Source organism: Sylvia atricapilla, chromosome Z, assembly GCF_009819655.1.
Source record: "Sylvia atricapilla isolate bSylAtr1 chromosome Z, bSylAtr1.pri, whole genome shotgun sequence".
NCBI lineage: Eukaryota > Metazoa > Chordata > Aves > Passeriformes > Sylviidae > Sylvia > Sylvia atricapilla.
The window spans coordinates 8,102,230-8,114,601 of record NC_089174.1 but is presented as its reverse complement, the minus strand read 5'-3'; the positions used below and the strand labels follow the sequence as shown (position 1 = coordinate 8,114,601).

The 12,372-nt window shown below is 48.2% G+C and overlaps 1 protein-coding gene across 2 annotated transcripts; it reads left to right on the top strand.

Annotated features, from left to right (window-relative positions):
* Positions 1-426: 426 nt before the first annotated feature.
* On the top strand, positions 427-11,641 carry LOC136373937 (four and a half LIM domains protein 1-like). Of its 2 annotated transcripts, none has more exons than XM_066339015.1 (6): positions 427-540; positions 7,171-7,352; positions 8,331-8,508; positions 8,983-9,152; positions 9,705-9,891; positions 10,661-11,641. In XM_066339015.1, exons 1-6 carry the CDS (start codon positions 519-521, stop codon positions 10,816-10,818), a joined length of 897 nt encoding a protein of 298 aa, XP_066195112.1. In that variant the 5' UTR covers positions 427-518; the 3' UTR covers positions 10,819-11,641. The 2 variants fall into 2 exon arrangements, with proteins under 2 accessions (XP_066195112.1, XP_066195113.1); XM_066339016.1 differs by having other exon boundaries at positions 428-540; positions 10,664-11,641.
* The last annotated feature ends 731 nt before the right edge of the window (positions 11,642-12,372 follow it).

Genomic DNA, 12,372 nt, shown 5'->3' with positions numbered 1-12,372 from the left:
AGCCACATCCTTTCTGGGCCAGAAGACATCCCCTTGCTGGCTCCTGGGGCTGCAGCCCCTCTGGCCCCCACGGGGCAGTGATCCACCCCTTCCCTTCAGCCATGGCAGAGCAGCATTAATGTTGGGTCTGTAAGTTAGCTCAGGACTGTTACGAGACACAATCTCACTCTAAAGCCAAGGCCAAATAGTACCAGCATGGGGTCAAGTTCATGAGTTCATTCTGCCTTTGGGACTAATTTGGGTGCTGAGTAGCTGGGCAGGTATTTGACTGTTGCCTGCAGAGACCTAGAGGTCTCAGGATCCTATTCTTCTCCCTCAGATCACCTAAAATGGTAAGAATTTCCAAGGGGGATTAGGGTTGTGATCTCTGGGGAGGGGAGTGGACATCTGGTAAGAGCCCTGTCCATATTAATAGCCTCCGTTTAAATGTATGTTATCAAATGGGGCAGCTCCTTATCAGCCCAGAGACTGTGAACTCCATTACCTGAGGGGCTGCAGGTGACTTTGGGCTGCTGACCATGGCTTTCCACAGGCACACAGGTAAAGTGGATGTGCTGCCAGGCATTGTGGGAGCATGCCTGGTAAATGGGGAGGAAGGTTATGCTAAAAGGATCCTGTGCCAGAGAAATAACTTTGAATGCAGATTTAAACTTCAGCAATCTGCAGCTGTGACTCCTGATGGCAAATGGGCTGATAACCAGTGTGGGAGACTAGTGCTGGAGCAGAGTGGTGGTGGTGGCCTCTTTTATCTTGTAAAATGCACAGGATGGCAAATGTTTTTGTATCTGCTGCTGTGGGAAGGCTGGGGCTCAGCAGCTATTTGAGCAAGACTTGGTGAAAATGAGGGGCAATGCTCCTCCTTGCTGCAAGTTTATTGAAACCCAGAGCAGAGGAGAGACCAGTGTGTAAACCCAGATGGTTTGCTCTGCTCTGGTGGGAAGTTCGTGGTTAGTCCCTCTTCTCTGTTTTTCTTTTAGCTCAGATGGGCTGACGCTTACCAGTGATAGGAAAATGTTAATTTTTTCCATTAACACCGACAGGAATCTTGAGATCATATTTTACATCTCCATGGCATGCAGCTCTGTGGTGTCTTCCCATCCTGATTCATTCCTCTAGCCCAGCAGCTGAAGACAATCAGAAGCTCTTTGGGATTTTTGAAAGACTCTCTCACTCTTAGAAGCTGTTTTTGTGCATATCCGGGGCGTATTCACAGCCCTACACCACAGCACAGTGGCAGTGCCATTGTATCTCTTGGTGAGACACAACCACGAGGGTGGAGGTGCCTGAGGAGAGGGTGTCAGCACAGGGCACAGCTCCTGTGGCCATCAAACTGAGCTGCTGCACACCAGGAGCCAGGCGTGCTCTTGGGAACAGAGAACCTCCTCAAAACTGGGGAGAAAGGGCACAGTTCGCTGCTCAGCTTCCTGCTCAGCTTCCAAGGACAAGGCACACATGTGAGGCTGCTGGCACAGCACATAACTGCTTAGGATTTGCTTGTGGGATGCACATGCATGTTATGCAGAGCACCATTGTGAGTCAAATCTGGCTTCTGTAGTATCATTTGATGCAAGAAGATGTTTAACTTCAGCCCACAAGACTGACCAGTGCTGTAGCATCCTGCCATTATACTCGCAGCTATATCACTTTTTCTTTCTCATGTTCCTCATGGGGTGTCCCCTGGGACAAAAACTTGATGCTGTGCTGCAATACAAAATGCTGCAGGATGTTCTGAGCAGATGCTGAGGTCAGAGTGCTGCTGCCAGTCACAGCACAGTGTCTGGTCCTGCAGACCACTGGGAGCCCCAGGGCAGCTGTGGGAGTATCATAGTGCCTGCTCAGGGTGGGACTGAGTCCTCCAGAGCAGCAGGAAATCTCATTTTGGGACCTGGGAGCACCTGGGTGTGAGGAGGGCATCCAGCTGCTGAGGTGGGGCAGACCAGTGCTTAGCTGGGAACATAAGGACAAAACTTAATGCAGCCACAGAGTTTGTTACTGAACAGGATTTGTTTAGTTTTGAAAGGTTTGGACTTTGTTGCTTAAACTCTGTCTAAATTTGAGGCAGGAGTGCCTTGTTAGCCTTCCCTGAGCTCTGCACTGAATGCCAAAGCAGTCCCTGGGGAAAGTGTTTGTGGGGTTGCCCAGTGATTTTTGATAAATAGCATGTGTCTACTTCCCTGGGGAACTGTGAAGATTTAGTAATGACTGGGCTGGCAATAGGATCATAGGGAATGTTTTTGACAACCACCTGAGGAACTTGGAGCTGTTCTTGATCTAAATAGAGAAGCTTTCATTTTAGCAACAGATTAGTTTTTGAATTATAGAGTATGAGGCTCACACGTGCCCCAGCCTGGCAATGGGAGAGCACAACTCTGGTATTATCAGCCCTCCCAGCAAAAACAACCTACAAAAGATTTCTTTTCTTTCTTTCCTTGGGCTTTCCAAATGTTTTTTGTCCAGGGCATTGTGCCAGTGCAGTCCTGAGTGTCACTTTGCATTTGGGATTAACAGGACCCTTCTCTTAAGGATTCCCCAGGTATTTATAGCAAGCCATGCGACATTGCAAAGAGGAATGCTGAGAATAGTAACTCAGGTGACAGACCAGGGCTGCCAGGACTGATCTGAAACAGGCAGGTGTTGCCAGTGCCTGGCAGAGTGGGGCTGTACTCAGTCTGCTGAGAAAAAAAAACAACTAAAGGAGAGTCTAAAAGCAATTACTCCTTTTCTTTCATGTGAAACTGTGTGTAGGGCAGAGGGTTAACAACTCCAACCTCATCTTCTTTCTTAAGTGGCAGAATAATCTGTGAAGTGTAAGCACAGTTTCTCTGGCTGTGTTTAGAGACTACACTTCAAGTGCTTCTTTGGTGGTTTATCACATTTAAACATATTCCCCAGAGACATTAACACATAGCCTGTGTTAAGTGCTTTGCTTATCAGCTGTGGTTCAGCTCCCTTCCCTCAATGCTTTGGTTCCATTTATTGTGCAAACCACTGTTTGGTTGAACTGCAAACCAGTTCACCCAAAACCCAAAACGCTGCTTTGGGTTTTTGGCAGAACTGGGATGAACCAGGCCAGGGTGACAGCAGGAGCCCAGCGGGAGGCAGGGGCTGTGTGGGTGCAGCAGCTTTTGCAGGGTGGCACTTCTTAGGTGCAGATGTGGCCCTGACCCTCAGTCAGGCCTGTGACTGCTTGGTGTTGGTGCCATTTGAGGTGTGTGGAAGCCCCTGGGGCCCAAGCACTTGAGATCTCTGAAGGATGGAAGGTGTGGCTGTCCAAGGACTGTTTTTAAAGTAGAGGATGCTTTCAGGGGACAAGTCAGTGAACTGGCACCTCTGTGGTCAGGTGAATGTTAAGGTTGTATTCCAGGGGGTCTTTGTGCCAAATACCCTGATATCTGAGAAGGCCACTGGCCTGGCCTTCTGCCCTCCAGCTGTAGCCAAATCTGTCAGGGAGCTACATTTAGAGAACAACCTGCGAGGGCTGGTGGGACAGGGATGCCTTGCTTAGGGCAAGATTAGTTTCTGGAAGTATAGCTGTATTTTTCTTCATCTCTTATTTGGGTTCTCTAGGCTATTTAAGGATGGACACATTCTGCATTTACTCCTCTCCCCATCTGCCTGAGCTTGCTGTTTTCACCTGCTTCTCCCCAGCAGAACAATCCCCTGCACAGGCCTGGGAGAGGGAATAGTTCCATACTTTTCCTCTGCTTTCTAAATCTCATTCTTTGGCCTCAGTGTCAAGCTGACATGGGGTTTGGATCAGTGCATGTCCCCAGGTTATGTGATTCTCCTGGGGCTAAACAAGAGACACTTGACCAGGCAAAGGTACAGCCACAGAAACTTGTGTTCAAGTGACTCCCAAGCTAAAACATCTGTATGAACTGCTCTCATTTTAAGCACAGCAGTGTGGAAAGAAGCACAGAGGTTCAGCGCTGTGGGTTTTATTCAGCACTCAGTGTTCTGGTAGTTTGGTGAGAGCTTTCTCTGCTTTGGGGTTGCTGTAGCACTGTTGTACCCCTGGTGTGAATCCCTGCCCTGTGCTCAGCAGCTGCTGCACTGCTCATATGGGAAGTGATGATGAGGGCACTAAATAAAGACCCTGAGGAAGTAAGGATTTTTCCACACACCCAGTGTACCCTTAGTTTCATACCTTGTCTACTTTTCAGACAGCAAAGACAGGCCAGGTTAATACTACCTGGAAGCTCTGGAAAGTTATGCTGTGGGGACCTGGTGCAGCTGTAGGGTGAACAGGTTATTAAGGAGATAAACAACTCCAAACCCATGACCTGCTGCCAAGCAGGCCTTAGAAATACATTTATTTTTACACAGAGCACAAGAAATACCTGCACTATTTACCTTCCATGAGAGGAGACAGGATTGCTGACAGGACCAGCTGTAGGATGCTAAATGAAGCTGAGACATGAAGTGCCCACAGATGTTTGCTCCATTTGGGGAAAATAATCTGATGGTCCCAGCACAGCTGCTGCTGGCCTGGGGCTCCACTCTGCCACACACTGTTGGCTTTCAGGGCTCTTGTGCACCATACCCTGGGTGGGCTGGTCCTGCTCCTGTGGGAGGGTGGTGGGACATGGTCTGGCTGCTCTAGACATGGCACAGGTGAGCAGAGCCCACAAGCAGCCAGCACATTTGCAGGGGCAATGTGACCACTGCATCTTAACTGCAGGCAAGGGGACAGAGCCGCCTTTCCTGGCTCCAGATCAGGAATTCGGGAATGATAGTGCTGAGGGCAGAAAGCTGCTGGAAAAGCTGGACCAAATTCATGCCCCTGCCTGTGTACCAGAGGGGCTTTCTGGAGTGTGAGACAGCATGAGGCAGGCAGAAGCTGCTTGCACAGCCCACTCTGGGGGCTGCCAGGCCCAGTGTTAATTTGTCTGTGGAGCTCCAGAGTTGCTGTGACAAATATGTCTCACATTAGCACATGATGTGTTACATGGGAACACAGGATTATGTTGCTCCTTGAGCAATACTTTCAAGATTACGTGTTCAGGTTGAAAGCAACCCTAAACCTGAGATCAGAGACATTTCAATACCATTTACCCTGAACCCTGCAATTGCATTTCTTCCAAATAAAACACAACTGCTTGCTAGAGCTCTGCAGAGCTGCTGGTGGCTCACATAATTTCCATGTTTCCCAGCTGCTTATCTGTTTCAATTGCTTGAACTGGTACCTCAAAGCCCTTGGTGTAGTTGTCAGCAGTGTATGGCACCCCCTGGCCTTGATAAGGGAATATTTCCAGACCTTGGTTCCCCTACAAAGTTCAATTCCTACCAGCTTGGCCTCCAACCTGCCCCTGTCAGTTTTAGGGGGAGGAATAGGGAGTGAACAGAGCCTCCACCTCTGCTACAGCCTCTTCATGTGACACTTTTCTTTTGGGCTTTCTGTCCTGCTTTCTGAAATAGAAATCCCTCAACTTGTTCCGGTCCTGTGTTACTGAGAGGGTGACAAAGAGGAGAGACAGTGTGAGGACTTTTGGATTTTAAAACCTGCAAGGTAACAGTGTGAGCCCCACTCCTTCTGGGCCCAGATGAGGCAGGTGCTCTGCTATGATGGCAAAGTGCTAACAAACAGGTCTGTCTAGCTTTGTACCCAACAGTGTTGGGCTGTTCCTGGTGTGCTGCAGTGGTCTGGTGAGGTTGGGCCCTGTAGCTGATGGTACATCTGGAACTACCAGATTGGGCAAGTCTCCAGACAATCCTGTGAATATGCCCTTAGGCCATAAAAGTGCAGACCAAGAGCATCCTGCAGCCAAGGGTGAGCCCAACAGGGTCCCACTGACCCTGCTTTGCTGTGAGGGCACAGCCAGGAGTGACACACCCTCTCTGCACCCCAAAACCCCTACTGGTTTGGTTCATAAAAGCACACTGTGCTTGGAGCAGGATGGCTGGAATAAGCACTGTCGTACCACTGAGCTTTGTGAGGCTTCAAGATAGCCCCCAGGGCTGGATGGCATGGTCCAAGGTGAGGCAGCAGTCATTTGTATGTCTGACTGTCCTCGCCCTTCCTTGTTCTGTGCTGATGCTGCTGCTCTGTCAGGAAGAGAGGACATTTCCTCTTGGCAGTCCCTGCTGCCGGACCACAGCCACGTTTCCCATCTGGATGGTGACGATGCAGAAAGTTCAAGGCTGTGTCCCTGGGAAACGGGCTCTGCAATGCTGAGGTTCTGGGGGCACGAGTGACAGAAGCAGGGATGGAGCTGCCTCCCTCTGTGGGATTCCATGGGATTCTGTAACTGTTATGTTCCCTCCCTGGAAGTGCTCGAGGCCAGGTTGGATGGGGCTTTAGACAACCTGATGTAGTGGCTGGAATCCCTGTCCATAGCAGCAGGTTTGGAACAAGATAATCTTCAAGGTTCTTTCAAACCCAAACCAGTCCAGGATTCTCTGAATCCTGAAGGAGCCCTGTTAGCCCCCTCACAAGCGTGCTGGTGGCCTCTGCTGAGGAAGCGTGCGTGGGATGGAGGGAGTCATTAGCAGGAGATTGGGAGGGCAGGGAGGGATGGGTGTCTGGGGAGAAACTGTGAGCCAAAGTGGAAAATCCTCCACTCAAGATTCCCCACACCCACTGACAGCTCCTTGGCCATGGTGGAACATCAGATCTTGGCAGAGCCTTGATGGTGTGAACTGAAAATAATCTCTCCATCGAGCCTGATTTTTTTTTCCTTATGATTTTATATGTGAAAGCCTGGTGAAAAAGGACAGCTGGAAACTGCACAACTATCCAGCACAAAAGGCCTTGGAGGGTTGCAGCTGGCTGCGGGTTCAGGGTGGAAACATGGGAACAATTCCACTCTGCTCATGTTTGTTGGTGATTTCTGTGGTGCCTCAGCCAGGACCTCACTAAGGCCCATGGTAATGAACTAACAGACTCCCAGGGAGTGATTAAGTGTCATTACCCTCGCTTGATGCACAGTACATAAATAAACCAGCCTAGCATCCTTCCACTTAACAAGGGCATGGGGGAAAGTCTGACTTGAGACTCTGCTCCCCTCAATTGGAGCTGCTTTCTCTATCAAGAAGCCCTTGAAGAGTGTGGTAACATCACCACATGCTCATTCCCGAGCCACATTCCTCCTACTGACCTGCACAGCCCCAAGAAGCTGGAGCAGCTCTCAGGGCCTCAGTGCTGTCCCCTCAGCTGCTGTGTTCTTGCAGGGCCTGGCAGCTACACCGTGGGCACCATGTCGGAGCGTTTCGACTGCCACTACTGCCGTGACCCGCTGCAGGGCAAGAAGTATGTGCAGAAGGAGGGGCGGCACTGCTGCGTCAAGTGCTTTGAGAAGTTCTGTGCCAACACCTGCACCGAGTGCAAGAAACCCATCGGGGCCGACTCCAAGGTCAGTGCTCAGCACCCCAGTGGGTGATGAGGAGAGGCAGATGCTGATCACCCTCCTGTTTGCTCTGGTTCTGAGCTAGAGCAGTTCTTTGGGGGTCCTCTGGCTGCCAGCTGTGTGCTCATTGGGTAAAGAGCAATGCTGGGGCATGCACAGGGATGCTCATGATGGGCAGCTTTGGCACAGGATCTCCTTTCATGGTCTAGATCAGCCACGTGAGCTGCTGCAAGTGCTGAATTGCCCTGGAGAGAGAACTGCAGGGAGCCAGCCTGTATAGGGCCTGCAAAATTCATCTTCTGGGCAAAGCACTGAGGTCTGATTTTTGTCTGTTTGTCAAACGCTTTTGTCAAATTTCTATCTTCATGTTAGAAATCAAGAGAATTTATTTATTTATTTATTGAGCAGTTGGATGGCAAGATGGTTCTGCTGGTTGTTTTTTTTTTTTCTTACGTTAATTTATAATAGTATCTCTGATGTTCAGACACTGTAACACCAGGCAGAATATGAAGAAACACAAACTGCAGGACCTGCAAATATCTGCAAGCCTCGTGGTTGAAACTGTTTTGATCTCCATGAAAGCTGGAAATTAGTTCGATGCTTATGTACACAAATATGGTATTACTGAAGTCATTAGCATATGACCTTCAGGGCCAGATGTATGTTTATGGCAATAATAATGTACACCTGAACTAGAGGCAATATAAGAACCAGAGAAGCTTACACTTGCAGAACTTCAAATCTGCAAAGTGCTGGTTTGAAGCATCTTCCATCCTCCTGGAAGTCCAAAGTTTATGTGATTATGTCAGAGTTTGGTTAAATGTCCTTCCCTTAAGCGCTTGAAGAGGAGCTGTAGCCTTACCCACTGAATCAGACAAACTTAGGAACAAATCCATCCTTTACTGCCCAGGCTGGTGAGACAGAAGCTTGGCTTTAGGGCTGCTCAGGGGGAGAGAAAAGCTCACTCCCTCTCTGTTCACTCAGGAGCTGCATTTCAAGAACCGCTACTGGCACGACAACTGCTTCCGCTGCTTCAAGTGCTACACATCCCTGGTCAACGAGCCCTTCATGCTGAGGGAGAACAACAAGGTTTGGTGCAGCAACTGCACTGCTGCTGAGGATGCACCCAGGTGTAAGGGCTGCTTCAAGCCCATTATTGCAGGTACTGTGCCAGTGACGGGTCTGAGCGCCACGTTCTGCTCTAGAGCATAACCAGGGTGGTTTATCAGGTTGTGGAGGCTCCAGTCAGGGGTTTGGGCATCACATGACAAGCTGGAGCACCTCAGAATAGTAAATTTGGACTGTTGCTCTCACCTGTCCATTTTATTCAAGTGTTGAAAGGCTGCTTCGCAGTTACCCCTCATTTGGCCAATCAACCCTTTTGTCAGTTGTAAACAATTTCTACCAAAAGCCTTGCTTGGTAAAAGGTGCTAAAAGGCTCAGGCAGTTGATCTGGTAACTATTTTAAGAAAAACGAGCAGGTCCTGGCTAAAATCAGATACAGAAATTACTGCACTGTCTGCATTCCAGTGGAATCTTGGGCATAGATATGGACAGGTCTTGCCCACAGAGGCTACACTGCACAGAGGGAAGGGTTTGCCACAGGCCTGATATCTCACATTTTTATCTGTTGTAGGAGACCAAAATGTTGAGTACAAGAAGATGGTCTGGCACAAGGATTGCTTCACCTGCAGCCAGTGCAAGCAAGTGATTGGATCTGGGAGCTTCTTCCCCAAGGGTGATGAATTCTACTGTGTCTCCTGCCATGAGCACAAGTTTGCCAAGACCTGTGCTAAGTGCAAGAATGTAAGTCCTTCCCCTCTGCAGAGGCTGCTGCCAGAACCAGCCCTCTGTGCCTTCTGGGAGCTGGGAGGGTGAGCCAGCAGGAAGACCATGCTGAAGCTCTACCAATGCTGATGTTCCTCCCCTGAGATACTGGTGGCAGCAGCTGGGGGAATGATGGGAGAGCTGATGGTTCCTCTGCATTACAGGATCTGGGCAGGGGTGGTTGTGTTAGCTGATGGCCATCACCGCAGAAACCAAGTGATACCAGTCTTGCACTTGTCTTGGGGATAGTTTAAGCTCTGCAGTGGTTTTGAATATTCAAGAAGTGAAACTGTAGCTGTTTTACAACTTCTGCAACTGATTAGTGTGGAATTTCAGTTACTACAGGTAAAAGAAACCATTATGCCAGGTGTGTGTGATCTCAGTTTAGAGGGACTCAAGTGCACTGTGCAGTTGAATTTTGATGCAAACTTTGGAAAGATCCTCTCCATGCCAAAGCTTTCCTACCCTACACCCCATGTGTCACTTCTCCCCTGCTGACTCTCAACCACGTCTCTGCTCTTTCTCTCCCAGCCCATCACTTCTGGAGGCCTCACTTACCAGGAACAGCCTTGGCATTCTGAGTGTTTCATTTGCTCCAACTGCAAGAAGCAACTGGGTGGGAAGCGCTTCACAGCTGTGGAGGATCAGTTTTACTGCGTTGAGTGTTACAAGGAGTGTGTTGCCAAGAAGTGTGCTGGATGCAAGAATCCTATTACAGGTATGTTGCGTTAAATGCAGCTCGAGGGCAGTGGGTGCTGAAGGTCAGGACAGTGATCCCCAAAGACAGAGAGCCCAGGGATGGGTAACATCAGAAGGAGGTCTGGTAACCCAAGCCCAATCCCAGCATTTTACATGTGATCTGACTCTGAGCCACATGCTTGTGCTGGATGGAGGCTGAGCTAGTAACTGAGCTCTTCAGCCTTTGCATGTCTCAAGTTTACCTCCTTCAAAACTCCCCCAACCAGAACTGTTCCCACCCATATCTTAGTTTGGGACCCGTAAGTCTAAAACGAGTGGTGTTGTATTGTTCCAAAGGGACATTTGTACCCCTTCTGATATATTTCACACTTAAAACTCGCCGGATTACAGAGCTCAGCCCTGAAAGGTGGGCAATGTCCTGCCAGTTCCATGAGGCTCACATTCCATCCTGCATTTTAGAGCAGGAATCTGAGCCCAGAAAATGTTTAGCCCAACCTGTCCTTGCTCCACATCTCTCCTTGCCTGTTGGCTGGAGAAAGGAGCCAAAGGAGCCAAAGTTCATTGCAGAGACATGCTATCCAAGCCTTATGCTTATGTTTCTCCTTCAAGAGACATCAGAAGAGGCAACAAAACCATGCCTCAGTTGCCATGTTGGTGTTTCAGGCACCCCCCGTGGCCTGCAAGCCTAGGGAAGCACTGGGGCACCAGGAACAGGCTGTGCTGTTTGGTGGGATAACCCAGCCAAGGCAAAGCTACTATCGCCGTCCTATAATTGTGTTCTCTCCTAGCAGGATTTGGAAGAGGAACCAGTGTGGTTAACTATGAAGATGAATCCTGGCATGATTACTGTTTCAAATGCACAAAGTGTGCCCGTGGTCTGGCCAACAAGCGCTTTGTTTGCCATAATGGAAAAATTTATTGTGCTGAGTGTCCCAAACGACTGTAAATGAGCAGATGTGAGATGGATTTTAAAGCCCTGCTTTCCCAAACAATCCTGGTAAAAGAGCAGGTTTTTGCATGTTGAGAATTTTAACTTTTTCCATTTTAGTGTAAGAACTAAATTAGCCTCAATATACTGGGTTTGACTTTTGAAGCTCCTGCATTACAAAAGCATGTAGCCTTGCAAAAATCTAACCTTGTTTCCAAGTAACTCCTAGTATAAAGGCTTGAAATGCTGTTAGACTTAGAGATCCACACACTGCATCATCTGTGTGTGGCTTGAACTAAAACAAATCTAGTTTTAAACTTATCTGGTAAATGATTAAGCTTGGCACTTAACTGAAGTGAGTTTGACAAGGCATGCACCTCCAAGACAGAGATGCAAAGATTGCACCTAGGCTCAGAGGGATCCATTATTATGCTTCTACAAGTACAGATACACAAAAAACACCACAACATTAATAAGTAATAAATAACTTAGCTTACTCTACAACACCACATTGCAGCACATGTACGGAATGGCTTCATCATACAGATAACAATGTTTTGGCAGTGACATTTAGCTTGGTTAAGTTTCCATAAACTCGTTTTAGTCTTGATATCCGCATGGTTTGCCTGCAAGTTTTCCTCATCGGCTTTTTTTATATCATTGTTTAAACAAGGCTGTCTATGTATAATTATTAATCCATTAACAAGTAGTAAATCTTTCACCTACAACATGCACATGCACTTACATGTGCCTTAAAAATATCTCAGACAAGGCTAGCTCTCCTATCATGTTAGTATATGTTTAGTGACTGAATAAAAGTGAGACTAGTGCCTGCTTGGAATCTATAGTCTGGAAATTTTTTTTTTCCACTTTGCCATCTTTCATGATTGACATGTCTTAGGGCTGAAATACTGCTACGAAGTCTACTACATTGATGCTGGCAAAGTAGAAGTCAGCTGTGCTGTCATTGCACCCTTAAATATCTGAGGACTAAAGCAACAATTTCCATAAACTAATTAATTTTTAGAATATGTAACTGACACTGGACCATCTGCCAGAAACAGCCTGTGTGAAAAAGCCCTTTGGAGACCATATGTACAGCCACTGTTCATGCACACATCTACCATGCTTCAGCAACCTGAATGCTAGTTTAAGGAGATTTTTTTTCCCCACAGTAGTGAAATAGTTTATCAACTGGATCTGCTCCAGCCACTCCCTTTCAACTACTGATAAACAAACTCTTGCAAGAAAATGAAAAGGCAGCATCTTGCTGGTCACTGCTCCACTGCTGGACTCATCCTCACAACACAGATGCTGCTGCTGCAGGGGAAAGGCAAAGACTGGCAGGGAAAAGCATGTTAAAGAATTCCTCAGTACAGAACACGCCATCAGCACGGAGAAACACAGCAAGGGTTGAGGGTGTTAGTGCAAATCCCCCTCTCAATCACACAGACACAACTGCCAGAGGCTACTAGTTCGGGAATTTGCAACTGGAGCAGTTAGAGTAGCACCAGAGTGCATCCCAAGTCAGGTCAGCATTGCAAGGGGTGGAGGGGCCTAGTAAGGTCACAT

Excerpts from the sequence above, each read along its gene's own strand:
- LOC136373937 (XM_066339015.1), top strand. The coding sequence starts at position 519 with ATGGCTTTCCACAGGCACACAG. Across the intron at positions 541-7,170 it reads GGCTTTCCACAGGCACACAG|GGCCTGGCAGCTACACCGTG; the intron begins GTAAAGTGGATG and ends GTGTTCTTGCAG. Across the intron at positions 8,509-8,982 it reads CTTCAAGCCCATTATTGCAG|GAGACCAAAATGTTGAGTAC; the intron begins GTACTGTGCCAG and ends TATCTGTTGTAG.